The sequence below is a fragment of the Pseudorasbora parva genome, chromosome 6, assembly GCF_024679245.1.
Source record: "Pseudorasbora parva isolate DD20220531a chromosome 6, ASM2467924v1, whole genome shotgun sequence".
Classification (NCBI taxonomy): domain Eukaryota; kingdom Metazoa; phylum Chordata; class Actinopteri; order Cypriniformes; family Gobionidae; genus Pseudorasbora; species Pseudorasbora parva.
In genome coordinates, this window is record NC_090177.1 from 31708273 (window position 1) to 31723663 (window position 15391).

Sequence of the window (15391 nt, forward strand, 5' to 3'; positions counted from 1 at the left end):
GGGATCGGTTACAAAGCGGTTAGAATACACTACGGTTCAAACCGTTTTGGGTTTGGTTATAAAATTCTTGAGGCTGCATTTATTTGATCACAAATACAGTAAAACCTTTAATATTGTGACATTACAATTTTAAAATAACTCTTTCCCATTTTAAAATGTAACTTTTCTTATTATCAATGTTGAAAACAGTTGTGCTACTTAATATTTTTGTGGTAACCGCGATCACCTGAATCAACAATGGCGTTGATTAAACTAAACTAAATAACGACTTTTACAGTAGCTAATGAGCCGATTTCAAAACGAATGAATCCTGATTCATGATTCGGATTGCTAATGTCATGTGATTTAAGCAGTTTTGCGGTTTGACACGAATCAATCATGAATTGATACACTGATTCAAAATGTGGCTCAAGTAGTAAGCTGCCAGTATTAAAAATAAATAAATATACAATCAAATGTAAAACATTTATATATAAATGAATAATTATTTATACATTTATGTATTTATTATTTCCTATATACATGTATTCTTTTGTGTATTCATTTCTATTTATTTCTGCATTTATTTAAACATTTCTTTGAGCCAAGGGTAATGAGGAGGGCAGGGTTTACCCAAGGGGGTAATCTAGCACTCAGAAAGCGTTCCACCCATAGGGGCTGCCATTGCTAACCAAGCCATCACCTGCTGTTAGCATCCCATTGACTCCCATTCATTTGAGTCACTTTGACAGTGAATAACTTTACATCTGAGGCATTTAAAGACTCCATTTGTCCATTGTTTATTTCTAAAGAAACACAACAATGCATAAAAGGCTCAATTACCTTGTATCTTATACTATCGCCCTGTAGAAGCTGTTTTTGTAAAAATAGGCTAACGATTGCATCATAACCAACGGGACTCTGTCGCACAGTTGAGAAATTACCGTATAGACAGAAGGAGACGCTCAGAAACAATCTTTTAATGTCTATCAGACAGTCGGGGTGACACAAAGTCAAGGGAGAAGCTGATAGTGAGAAAATATTTAAACAGTGTGATTTCGATTTCACTTTCCACAACTACTAGAAGACCTACAGCTGTCAGACAGGTTGCATCTACGTTGTCAAGCTCAGTCTGAGCCTGCGCAGTTCGCTCGGCCATCAGGAAGGGAGTGCCTCTGATTGACCTCATTTTCCGCCGTTGAAATCTATGGGAACGCTCTGTCCATTTCTTTTACTGTCTATGGGTTTACCTCAGACATAGCAATTGAGCTCAGAGTAGGCGGGAGCAGGGGCGTGGGACTGGGGGGATAAAGGGTACTGAGTAACCAGGGCCCGAGGCAGGGAAGTCCGTTTTCTATACATACACATACATGGTACGGGGGCCCAGCAAGATGGTTTGTACCCAGGGCCCAAAATTTGGTGCTACGCCACTGGGCGGGAGCGCCTCGTTGAGGCCACAGTGACACCTTGTGTTGTGGCTGAAATGCAATAAGTATAACCTATACTGATGTTGATTCTGTCTGTGATGAATGACATGGATGGCCAAAAACTTATATCAAGGGTTAAGTCATATCACCCTAACTGTAGCCTACTGTGTTGTAAAATGTCCTGGGCTAACAAACATCAACAGCATTTTCAACAGCTCTCTTAACAGGGACTCTGAAATGGAAGCGCTTGATATTTTTCTCACGGAAAGGAAGCAGCGAACATATAGGCTACAGTGAAGTCCACCAAAGCATATTGATCAATTGATTTGAAACAAGACCATGTTTTTCTATTAAGCAGTGGTAGGCTGTTTCTCAATACCAAGTATGCGAACTTGTGACTTGTGTCCTTGATAGTTTAAACTTGCCAAGTTCAACTCGGAAGAACGAACTCCAGAGGACGGGAGGAATCGTCATTAATCTCTATTGTGAATCGTCATCAGTCGTTGGTCAAGTACTGTTTCAATTCAAAGTTCACATCTAGCCAAGTACAGTTATAATCACCGGCTGCGTCCTTCATCCTCCCCTTTTATCGAGGATGCATCGAGAGGAGACTTGTGGACTTCAGACAGACCGGTATCCCAGAATGCATCTCGCACCGAACAGCAAGCGCAACAGCGGACGAGAGAACCTGCACAATTAAAAAATACTACATGTGCCACAAAATGTAGTTTTTAAGACTCTAGGCGAGAATGCAGTTGTTTAAAGCTCAAATATGTGGTTTATTTATAAAGAGTGCCTATTTGGCAATTTGATCTGGCGTTTTCGGAGTTGAGATCCAGTCGGTCCAGCGAGTGATGAGCACTCGTTAACCCGCCGAGAGCAGCCTTTTCTCGGCTGGACTTTCTGACGTTTGTCGCTGGCTCTGTCTTTGGTGGTTAAACATGAAATATAATTTGTCTTGTGTAGATCTAACGGGCGATCTTTCGTCTCGTTAATCTATAATTTATTCCCTGACAGATTGTTTTGGCTGATGGCAGAGAGAATTGTAGATAGCACTAACTTTGTTTGACTGGATTGTTCGCTTTATTTCTTGTATAGATTCTTATACCATATACCTTTTATTTATACTCTTATATCATTGATCACATATAAACTGACATTTAACAAAAAGAGACTGGGCTGTGTTTTGTCATTTCATTTTATTAGAGTGAAAATCATATGCACACTTGTCTGAACCTTATTATTTAATGTAAACAAAATTATATTTCGTTTTGTTAGATACATGCAGTGAAGATAATGCATTGCCTGCACTACATTTGTGTGGCTATAATATCTTTTTTTTTTTTTTTTAAGGGGGGACTTGGATTCCCATCCTAAACACAGACAAAGTTTCAAAAACTAATGTTGGATGCTTGATGGAGTATTTCTGTGTCAAAAATACTCCTTCGGGTTTCGGAGAGTTTTTTCGAGTATGGGTCGGCTTGATGTCGACAGAGCGGAAGGTCCTTGTATTGGCCGTATGGGCTCTTCTCAAGTAAAACTGCTTCAAATGTCTGTTGTTGGCTAGCGTCGCGTGACTAAACATCAGTAAACAACACGATCGTGTATTACGTTAGTTAATTTATCAATGGAGCATGCGATCTATGGTCTGTGTTTAAATACATTTGTTTAGCTGACCAATATAGGTGTCTGTTTATTGTAAAACCACCCAAACATAAACCTAGCATTCTCACAAAGCGTGCTTTGTCATTCAAATGCGCTAACGGTCACTCCGTTGTTCTATGTATAACGTTACACTAGTCTGAAGTGCAAAACCTTAGCAGTAGCAAGCAAAACGGTTTAGTCGCATACAGTTGTCCATAAACCGAATCATGTCCTCATAAACTGCGAGTAAACACACACAAATGTTGACAGGCCACTAAATACAGTCCATACCACAGAGACGGACGTCCTGCTGTTGTTGCTTCTCCTGTTCAATTTATTTCAGCCTCCGGATCTGATTCTGGATCATATATGTATTAGTTGAATGTCATGGTTTATTTAGGGTAGCACTTTCTTCTCCACGCTTGAGAACATCACCGCCTTGTGCGCGCTCATCATTCTTTAGCTCCGCCCACACGATACGCCTCCAGGCGCTGTTTTTTTTCTGGAAAGACTCGGTACAGCCTATATTTCTTTTATAAATATAATAAAACTAAAGACTTTTCAGATATATGAAGGATGCAATACTACTCTATAGGTACTCAAGATTGACATGAGATTGACTGAAACTGAGTGTTACAACCCCCCAAAGAAAATTAAGAGGCAGAGTGGTGTTTTATCATATTTCGATTTATTGTAGCCCAAAATATACATATAGCATATAGGCCAACTCTTTCAGTGACACTATGAAGAACGCTGTTAGCAGATCAGCCAGACTTGACTTGTGTTCTGCTGTCCTCGGGAGTTTGTTCTCCAGTCAAACTTGACAAGTCTGAATTACACGGACGCAAGCCGTTTGCGTACTTGGCATTGAGAAACGTATATTCTATGCTACAATAAAACTAAATATGTCATAAAACACAAGCGGCCTCTTTTTTTTTTTTTTTTTTTTTTCATAAAAAAAAAAAGGCCTAATAATTTTAGGCTACAATAAAACGTGTCAAAATCGCCACTCTTCCTTTTTTCCATAAAAAAAAAAAAAAACATTAATATTTTAGGCTACATTAAAACGAAATATCCCATAAAAACCTGCCTCTTTTCTCATGTTTCTGATATCTGATGTTTAACCACACCAGAGTCAGCGGCAGACGTCAGAAGGTCTAGCCGAGAAAAGGCTGCTCTCGGCGGGTTAACGAGCGCTGCGCACCCGCGGATCGATCTCACAAAACGGCTGATAAAATTGTCAAATGTGATCCCTTCATAAATAAACCACATATTTAATCATTAAACAAGTACATTCTAGCCTGAACAAGTCTTAACTACATTTTTTTGAGACTTGAACAGTAGCATTTTTAAATTAAGCAGGGTTTCTCATCCGCTATTGATGCTTTGCTGGTCGGTGCAAGATGCATTCTGGGACGTCTCCTCTCGATGCAGCCTCGATAAAAGGGGCAGCTTAAGGACACATCCAGGGATTTTAACCGTAGCCTGCTTGGCTAGATGTGAACTTTGAATTGGAACAGTACTTGGGCAGCGACTGACGACGTTTCACAAGTCCATAAGAACACAAGTACAGACAAGTACACATATTGAGAAACAGCCGTAGTCTTTAGCCTACTTCCATAAACTCATGTCTAGGGGGAACCTTATTAAATGTATGAACTTTAATTCATAGTGACAGGAAGTCACGTTAATCCAAAAATATGGCATAATGGAATCAATGAAGTGCTATGTTTAATATGAAACTAAACCAGACAGCAGGTGGCAGCAAGTCACTGTCTTAATGAATGAGTTCAATCTATCAGTCTGATTCCTTAAAATACACAAATCAAAAACAACACAACGTTGTTGAATCCGTTCAGCTGTATATTTGTTTCTGATCATTTCTATTTATGCCTATGCGTTATTTAAAAAAAAAAAAGTATAATACAAAAAAAAAAAAAAAATGCATGACCAAATGTTAAAGTATGCAGAGAAGGGGTCATGTTCGGGGGAACAACATAATTGATGATAGGCTATTTTTTCGGGCCATGAGTTTAATGCACTAACCTGCGTGACCATAGCAACTATTCCAAAAACGGAAATTATGAATGCATAAATATTGTTTCGAATTTCAGAAAAGTCGGTTAAATATTTAGACGTTTGGATCTTATTTTTCAGAATAGTAAAGTGACATTTTAACAAAGTACCATAGTGATCAAATATTGAAGCTACTTCAAAGATCAAATCAAATTTGTTAAATTTCTGTATACCCCAAAAACAGTTTAAAAAAAATACCACAGAAAAATGTGTTGAATTTGTTAGCCAAGAAATTTGACTGTATGATGCTGTGTCCGGAAAAGGTTTTAATCAGCTGGCCCAACATTTGGTCGACACTGCTGCAAAAATCCGAAAGTTTAATCTCAGTGAGCTACTTCCACATCCAACAACAGTATCAAGAAATATTGAAATGAGGGTTCAGAGTATGCGTAGACATCATGTTGAAGAAATCACTGCAGTAATACACAAATTGGGATGTAAAATTACAACCGATATACAGAAACTTCTCGCAAAAAATATTTTTTGCCCGCTGAACCCCACTCGTGATCGGGACTGGGGATTGAAACTGTTTCCCATCAACAAGGAATTCCCAGTAAGTGCGGGTCATAAATCTTGTCGGCAACCATTACAATCCGTTAAGTTAATGCGCAATCTCTGAGCTACATTCAAAAGTGCCTTTTGCTGTCCCTTTTGACCCAAGCACCTCAAAGACGGGTGAAAATATTTGAATGTTCCTGCTGCAGAAACTCAGAATATTTGGGATTGATGCGACCGACAGATTGGTTTGGTCACAGATCGTGGAGCCAACATAAGTGCCTTTACCAGGATGCACGAGGGGGCTAAACTGCACAGCGCACCTATTAGGATCATGACTCTGTCCAGTGCGTTTGATCCTGCTGTAATGGAAATGTCTCCAGATCGCTGGGCTTCTAACTGATGTTAAAAAGTTGGTCACATTCCTCAAACCCTAAGGACAGCAGGCCAAGTTAAAAAGGTCAAGGTCACTGAAACAATCTGTGGAGAGTTCTGTGCTGAATAAGAGCAATAATAATCACAAGTTAATGCGCATTAACGCCAGCATGATCCAGCTACTAGTATCATTCCTAAAACCCTTTATGAGGCAACTGATGATTTGGAAACCGACAACACAACTAAACTTCCTCACTGGTTCTTCCGTGGTCTGCGTGATTAAATGCGCACTGTACATCAGCCACAAAAGACCACGGTTACTTTTCTAGTTATGGTTTTACAACAACAATCATTGATAAACTATGGTTCATTTTGTTAGCTTATGAAAGTGAAGCACAGCTGGTGGTCCGCTAAAATAATGAGCAAAACACCAATGAACACCAGTGGTGGGCTGCCAACTCTAAAAAAAATCATAATTCATTATTTAATTTTTATTTTTTGGTGAAATTACCCTTCAAGTTAATTCTATACTCTATCACCTTTACTTTAAAGTTCGTCCCAAGACCAAGTGTGAGCAGGAGAGAGACGGTGGTAGTGGCCTAATCGGAGCCTTCGTCCCTCGGTGTGATAAGGATGGTCAGTACAAGCGAGAGCAGTGCCACGGGTCCACGGGTTACTGCTGGTGTGTGGACAGTACGGGGCAGGAGAGACCGGGAACCATAACTCCACCTGGAACCCCAAGTATAAACTGTGAAGAACCTGGTAAGAAGGTCTACCTGAACTTTTTTGGGGGTGAAATTATGTTACGGTCCTCTCTCAATTGGCCACTTGTCCTATTTTAAAAAAACATTTCTAATGTTTTTACTCACTTATTGTCATGGGATCTGTTACAAAGCTGTTAGAATACACTACGGTTCAAACCGTTTTGGGTTTGGTTATAAAGTTCTTGAGGCTGCATATATTTGATCACAAATACAGTAAAACCTTTAATATTGTGACATTACAATTTAAAATAACTCTTTCCCATTTTAAAATGAAATTTATTATTATCAATGTTGAAAACAGTTGTGCTACTTAATATTTTTGTGGTAACCGTGATGCATTTGCGATCACTTGAATCCACAATGGAGTTGATTAAACTAAACTAAATAACGACTTTTACAGTAGCTAATGAGCCGATTTCAAAACGAATGAATCCTGATTCATGATTCGGATCGCTAATGTCATGTGATTTAAGCAGTTTTGCGGTTTGACACAAATCAATCATGAATTGATACACTGATTCAAAATGTGGCTCAAGTAGTAAGCTGCCAGTATTAAAAATAAATATATATACAATCAAATGTAAAACTTTTATATATAAAGGAATATTTATTTATACATTTATGTATTTATTATTTCCTATATACATTTTCTTTTGTGTATTCATTTCTATTTATTTCTGCATTTATTTAAACATTTCTTTGAGCCAAGGGTAATGAGGAGGGCAGGGTTTACCCAAGGGGGTAATCTAGCACTCAGAAAGCGTTCCACCCATAGGGGCTGCCATTGCTAACCAAGCCATCACCTGCTGTTAGCATCCCATTGACTCCCATTCATTTGAGTCACTTTGACAGTCTGATAACTTTACATCTGAGGCATTTAAAGACTCCATTTGTCCATTGTTTATTTATAAAGAAACACGACAATGCATAAAAGGCTCAATTACCTTGTATCTTACACTATCGCCCTGTAGAAGCAGTTTTTGTAAAAATAGGCTAACGATTGCGTCATAACCAATGGGACTCTGTCGCACAGTTGAGAAATTACCGTATAGACAGGAGGAGACGCTCAGAAACAATCTTTTACTGCCTATGAGACAGTCGGGGTGACGTGGAGACAGTCTGATAAAGTCAAGGGGAACAATGCGGAGAAGCCCATAGTGAGCCAAAAGCAACGGGAGAAAATATTTAAACAGCGTAATTCAGATTTCAATTTCCACAACTACTAGAAGACCTACAGCTGTCAGACAGGTTGCATCTATGTTGTCAAGCTCAGTCTGAGCCTGCGCAATTCGCTCAGCCATCAGGAAGTGAGTGCCTCTGATTGACCTCATTTTCCGCCGTTGAAGTCTATGGGAACCATAGATATCCATAATAAGGTCTAGATATCTTAAGGCGGAGTCACCATCGGCATCACCGGCGGCCATCTTGTCACAGGCAGGCTTTCTGTTGGGCTCTGTGGAACCTGATGTAAGATGAGTGGTCTGTCCGAACATAAATACTCTTATCTCGCTGAAATCTTGACGGATTTACAAATGGTTTGGTTTCTTACAAACGTTATTAACATGGCTACAAATCAGCTTTAACACGTTGAAATTGCAGCTTTTCGTTTCGATAAACCACTTAATCGTGCAGCTTGTGTATTACGGCTAACTTATGTGCACGTTATCAAGGCTGAGACCACAATCGAGCTGTTCAAAGCTGTTCAGTTTTATTGACACCAATAACGATTTTATGACAACCAATCTTTTGTCTTGTTAAACTAAACTTAGTTTGCTTTTTCTTTTGTTTGTTTAATTTTTTTTAAAATACAAATTATTTTATTATATTCTTATTAAAAAAGCATATATATATATATATATATATATATATATATATATATATATATATATATATATATATATATATATATATATATTATAAAGTTAGCTCTGGGAAAAAAATTCAGAGCTGTATATGTGTATAAATATATATAATTTCTCATGTTGCCATTCAGTACACAGTTTTAGTAGCCTATATATTGATTTAACATAAATACCTTGTGTGTGTGTGTTCATTGCACCCATCTGTTCTGTTCAATGTTACTTTCATATTAAAGTCCATGGTTATAATTATTCATAAGTATGTAGTGTCATAACTACATCTCTGACATTTATAACAAACAAAACAGTTTGAAAATCGGTTGAAAATCGAGCAAGTTATGGTTATTTAAAAGTACATGCACCATTAAAACACACTGTTACGAGTGAGCAAGCTGCCTGTGACCAGATGGCCGCAAGTTGCGGACGGCGACCTCCATTGGCCAATAGCGCGCACGAGACATCTAGCCTTTATTATGGATATCTATGATGGGAAGGAACGCTCTGTCCATTTCTTTTACTGTCTATGGGTTTACCTCAGACATAGCAATTGAGCTCAGAGTAGACGGGAGCGCCGCGTTGAGGCCACAGTGACACCTTGTGTTGTGGCTGAAATGCAATAAGTATAGCCTATACTGATGTTGATTCTGTCTGTGATGAATGACATGGATGGCCAAAAACTTATATCAAGGGTTAAGTCATATCACCCTAACTGTAGCCTACTGTGTTGTAAAATGTCCTGGGCTAACAAACATGAACAGCATTTTCAACAGCTCTGTTAACAGGGACTCTGAAATGGAAGCGCTTGATATTTTTCTCACGGAAAGGAAGCAGCGAACATATAGGCTACAGTGACGTCCACCAAAGCATATTGATCAATTGATTTGAAACAAGACCATGTTTTTCTATTAAGCAGTGGTAGGCTGTTTCTCAATACCAAGTATGCAAACTTGTGACTTGTGTCCTTGGTAGTTTAAACTTGCCAAGTTCAACTTGGAAGAACGAACTCCAGAGGACGGGAGGAATCGTCATTAATCTCTATTGTGAATCGTCATCAGTCGTTGGTCAAGTACTGTTTCAATTCAAAGTTCACATCTAGCCAAGTACAGTTATAATCACCGGCTGCGTCCTTCATCCTCCCCTTTTATCGAGGATGCATCGAGAGGAGACTTGTGGACTTCAGACAGACCGGTATCCCAGAATGCATCTCGCACCGAACAGCAAGCGCAACAGCGGACGAGAGAACCTGCACAATTAAAAAATACTACATGTGCCACAAAATGTAGTTTTAAGACTTCAGGCGAGAATGCAGTTGTTTAAAGCTCAAATATGTGGTTTATTTATAAAGAGTGCCTATTTGGCAATTTGATCTGGCGTTTTCGGAGTTGAGATCCAGTCGGTCCAGCGAGTGATGAGCACTCGTTAACCCGCCGAGAGCAGCCTTTTCTCGGCTGGACTTTCTGACGTTTGTCGCTGGCTCTGTCTTTGGTGGTTAAACATGAAATATAATTTGTCTTGTGTAGATCTAACGGGCGATCTTTGGTCTCATTAATCTATAATTTATTCCCTGACAGATTGTTTTGGCTGATGGCAGAGAGAATTGTAGATAGCACTAACTTTGTTTGACTGGATTGTTCGCTTTATTTCTTGTATAGATTCTTATACCATATACCTTTTATTTATACTCTTATATCATTGATCACATATAAACTGACATTTAACAAAAAGAGACTGGGCTGTGTTTTGTCATTTCATTTTATTAGAGTGAAAATCATATGCACACTTGTCTGAACCTTATTATTTAATGTAAACAAAATTATATTTCGTTTTGTTAGATACATGCAGTGAAGATAATGCATTGCCTGCACTACATTTGTGTGGCTATAATATCATATTTTTTTTAAAAGGGGGGTGAAATTCTGTTTCATTTATACTGAGCTTTTTACACCGTTAAAGACTTGGCTTCCCATCCTAAACATAGAAATACTCCAAATGTCCAACATTAGTTTTTGAAACTTTGTCTGTGTCAAAAATACTCCTTTCGGTTTCGGAGAGTTTTTTTCGAGTATGGGTCGGCTTGACATCGACAGAGCGGAAGGTTCTTGTATGGGCCGTACGGGCTCTTCTCCTGGAAGGGTGCGCGTGCACGTGACTAGAGCGAGAGGGCAAATGCACAGTGCCCATAAACACACTCTCAGCTGCAGATCAAGTTGTCCGTGCAACACTTCTGTCGCGTAAGTAAAGATCAGTAAATGACACGATCGTGTATAGTTCATAGATCGCATGCTCCATTGATAAATTATAAATTGTGTGTGTTTAAATACATTTGTTTAGCTGACCCATATAGGTGTCAGTTTGTTTATTGTAAAATCACCCAAACTTAAACCTAGGGGAGGTTCTCACAAAGCGTGCATCGTCATTCAAATGCGCTAACGGTTACTCCATTGTTGTTCTATGTATAACGTTACACTAGTCTGAAGTGCAACACCGTTTTGCTTGCTACTGCTAAGGTTTAGTCGCATACAATTGTCCATAAACCAAATTATGTCCTCAAACTGCGAGTAAAGACACACAAATGTTGACAGGCCACTAAATACAGTCCATACCACAGAGACGGACGTCCTGCTGTTGTTGCTTCTCCTGTTCAATTTATTTCAGCCTTCGGATCTGATTCTGGATCATATCTGTATTAGCTGAATCTGATTAATAGCCATGGTTTATTTAGGGTAGCGTTTTCTTCTCCACACTTGAGGACATCACCGCTTTGTGCGCGCTCGTCATTCTTTAGCTCCGCCCACACAATACGCCTCCAGGCGCTCGTTTTTTTTTTTTGGAAAGACTGTACAGCCTATATTTCTTTTATAAATATAATAAAACTAAAGACTTTTCGGAGATATGAAGGATGCAATACTACTCTATAGGTACTCAAGAGTGACATGAGATTGAGTGTTTCTCCTCCCCCCAATGAAACTTAAGAGGCAGAGTGGTGTTTTATCATATTTCGATTTATTGTAGCCCAAAATATACACATAGCATATAGGCCAACTCTTTCAGTGACACTATGAAGAACGCTGTTAGCAGCGTTCACAAGCGGCCTCTTTTTCTTTTCATAAAAAAAAAGGCCTAATAATTTTAGGCTACAATCCTACACTCTTCCTTTTTTTCATTAAAAAAAAATAAAAATTTAGGCTACATTAAAACGAAATATCCCATAAAACGCTGCCTCTTTCTCCATTAAAAAAAAATCTTAAACCTATTATAGCCACACAAATGTGGTTCAGGCAACTCATACCTTGTTTATGCATGTATATTTATAACAAAACTATAAATATATAAATATAAATATAAATATAAAACACAATCCTGCCTCTTTTCTCATGTTTCTGATATCTGATGTTTAACCACACCAGAGTCAGCGGCAGACGTCAGAAGGTCTAGCCGAGAAAAGGCTGCTCTCGGCGGGTTAACGAGCGCTGCGCACCTGCGGATCAATCTCACAAAACGGCAGATAATATTGTCAAATGTGATCTCTTCATAAATAAACCACATATTTAATTATTAAACAAGTCATGATTAAATATGTCATTACTTGTTTAATATACGCATATTGAGAAACAGCCGTAGTCTTTAGCCTACTTCCATAAACTCATGTCTAGGGGCAACCTAATTAAAAGTATGAACGTCACGTTAATCTAAAAATATGGCTAATTATGCATTATAATATACAGCTGTATATTTGCTTCTGATCACTGCTATTTATGCCTATGCGTTATAAAAAAAAAAAAAAAAAGTATAATACAAAAAAAAATGCATGACCAAATGTTAAAGTATGCAGAGAAGGGGTCATGTTCGGGGGAACAACATAATTGATGATAGGCTATTTTTTCGGACCATGAGTTTAATGCACTAACCTGCGTGACCATAGAACTATTCAAAAATGGAAATTATGAATGCATAAATATTGTTTCGAATTTCAGAAAGTCGGTTAAATATTTAGATGTTTGTAAAAGTGACATTTTAACAAAGTACCATAGTGATCAAATATTGAAGCTACTTCAAAGATCAAATCAAATTTAGTTCAATTTCTGTATACCCCCAAAAAAGTAAACAAATAAAATAAAAAAAAAACACAGAAAAATGTGTTTAATTTGTTAGCCAAGAAATTTGACTGTATGATGCTGTGTCCGGAAAAGGTTTTAATCAGCTGGCCCAACATTTGGTCGACACTGCTGCAAAAATCCGAAAGTTTAATCTCAGTGAGCTACTTCCACATCCAACAACAGTATCAAGAAATATTGAAATGAGGGTTCAGAGTCTGCGTAGACATCATGTTGAAGAAATCACTGCAGTAATACACAAATTCGGATGTGCAATTACAACTGATATAGACAGAAACTTTGCAAAACGTCTTTTTTGTCGGCAACCATTACAATCCGTTACGTTAATGAGCAATCTGAGCTACATTCAAGAGTGCTTTTTGCTGTCCCTTTTGACCCAAGCACCTCAAAGATGGATGAAAATATTCGAAATTTCCTGCTGCAGAAACTCACGAGGATGCACGAGGTGGCTTTGCACAGCGCACCTATTAGGATCATGACTCTGTCCAGTGCGTTTGATCCTGCTGTAATGGAAATGTCTCCAGATCGCTAGGCTTCTAACTGATGTTAAAAAGTTGGTCACATTCCTCAAACCCTAAGGACAGCAGGCCAACCTAAAAAGGTCAAGGTCACTGAAACAATCTGTGGAGAGTTCTGTGCTGAATAAGAGCAATAATAATCACAAGTTAATGCGCATTAACGCCAGCATGATCAAGTAGCAAAGTTCGTATAGAAGGAAGGAAGAGGACACGGGGGTCGGCTGGACTGTTGATGCTCTCTTTATTATAGTAAAGAAAATAACACACTCAGGCGTGTGCCTTCAGTCAAAACTCATGAACAATAATCACTTCCGGTTCACAGCACTTCCGGCTTCCGGGTCAGATTCAGTCTCTTGTGGGTCGCATCAACAGTCCGACTCTCTCTCCCTGTTCTCTGGTTCCGCTGGCGTTTTATCCCCTCCCCGCGCTCATTACTGGAACCAGAGACAGGTGTTATTAATCTGCGTCCAACCCACTCACTTACCGCTCGTCCCGCGGCTCTCTCTCCCGCTGCAGACCTCGCTGAACCACGCCCCCCTTGCCACACTAGTATCATTCCTAAAACCCTTTATGAGGCAACTGATGATTTGGAAACCGACAACACAACTAAACTTCCTCACTGGTTCTTCCGTGGTCTGCGTGATTAAATGCGCACTGTACATCAGCCACAAAAGACCACGGTTACTTTTCTAGTTATGGTTTTACAACAACAATCATTGATAAACTATGGTTCATTTTGTTAGCTTATGAAAGTGAACCACAGCCTTTGCAGTTAAATCACAGTTAATTTTCACAAGCATACAAATAAATTTGAATTGGAAGCTCCTGATTTATTTGACCAATATGTTGGATAAAAGCATCTGATAAATGTAGTATTTAATCTGTTCACTGAAAATGTACTTAAAAATAAATGTGCAACTATTGAGAGGTCTGTGTTGTTTTATCCAGAAAACAATTGTTATAAACCAGCGGCTCAGTAGCGGACCACTGTCGGAAACGGTGGCTGCCGCTGGTGGTCCGCTAGAATAATGAGCAAAACGCCAGTGAACCGCCGGTGGGACGCCAACTCTTAAAAAAATCATAATTATTTTAATCTGTTTTTTTTTTGTTTTTTTTTAGAAGAACTTTTCTTTCAAGTTAATTCTATACTCTATAACCTTTACTTTAAAGTTCGTCCCAAGACCAAGTGTGAGCAGGAGAGAGACGGTGGTAGTGGCCTAATCGGAGCCTTCGTCCCTCGGTGTGATAAGGATGGTCAGTACGAGCGAGAGCAGTGCCACGGGTCCACGGGTTACTGCTGGTGTGTGGACAGTACGGGGCAGGAGAGACCGGGAACCCAAACTCGACCTGGAAACCCAAGACCAAGATTAAACTGTAAAGAACCTGGTAAGCAGGTCTACCTGTTTTTTTTTTTTGTTGTTTTTTTTTTGTTGTTTTTTTTTTTGGGGGGGGGGGGGTGACATTGTTACAGTCCTCTCTCAATAGGCCACTTGTCCTATTTTAAATACCATGTCTAATGTTTTTACTAATGTATTGTCATGGGATCGGTTACAAAGCGGTTAGAATACACTACGGTTCAAACCGTTTTGGGTTTGGTTATAAAGTTCTTGAGGCTGCATTTATTTGATCACAAATACAGTAAAACCTTTAATATTGTGACATTACAATTTTAAAATAACTCTTTCCCATTTTAAAATGTAACTTTTCTTATTATCAATGTTGAAAACAGCTGTGCTACTTAATATTTTTGTGGTAACCGCGATCACCTGAATCCACAATGGCGTTGATTAATTATTTATTATTTTCCTTTACAGAATTGTTAAATGCAGTGTTCTATATGTGTATAGGTGTGTTCGAGGTCTTTTAAATGTTTTTAAAACAATTAAAATATCATAGAATTGGTGCAGTAAATTAAACGCGATATGCTATATATATATATATATATATATATATATATATATATATATATATATATATATATATATATATATATATATATATATATAGCATATCGCGTTTAAATTAGATTAGATTAGATTAGATTAGAGAATAAATTAGATTAGATTAGATTAATAATTCAGCAGCAAAAGTTACAAAATCACGAGTGCTCAATAATTGTATAACTTCTAAACATTTAGT

General features: G+C 38.4%; 1 protein-coding gene across 2 annotated transcripts in view; it reads left to right on the forward strand.

The window, feature by feature from the left end:
• LOC137079381 (uncharacterized) overlaps positions 1-15391 on the forward strand; it is a 63538-nt gene that overhangs the window by 24066 nt on the left and 24081 nt on the right. For both annotated transcript variants that reach the window (XM_067447345.1, XM_067447344.1), the window contains 2 exons: positions 6549-6758; positions 14423-14638. In XM_067447345.1, coding sequence (XP_067303446.1) covers positions 6549-6758; positions 14423-14638 — 426 coding nt within the window. The remainder of the gene's footprint in view (positions 1-6548; positions 6759-14422; positions 14639-15391) is intronic.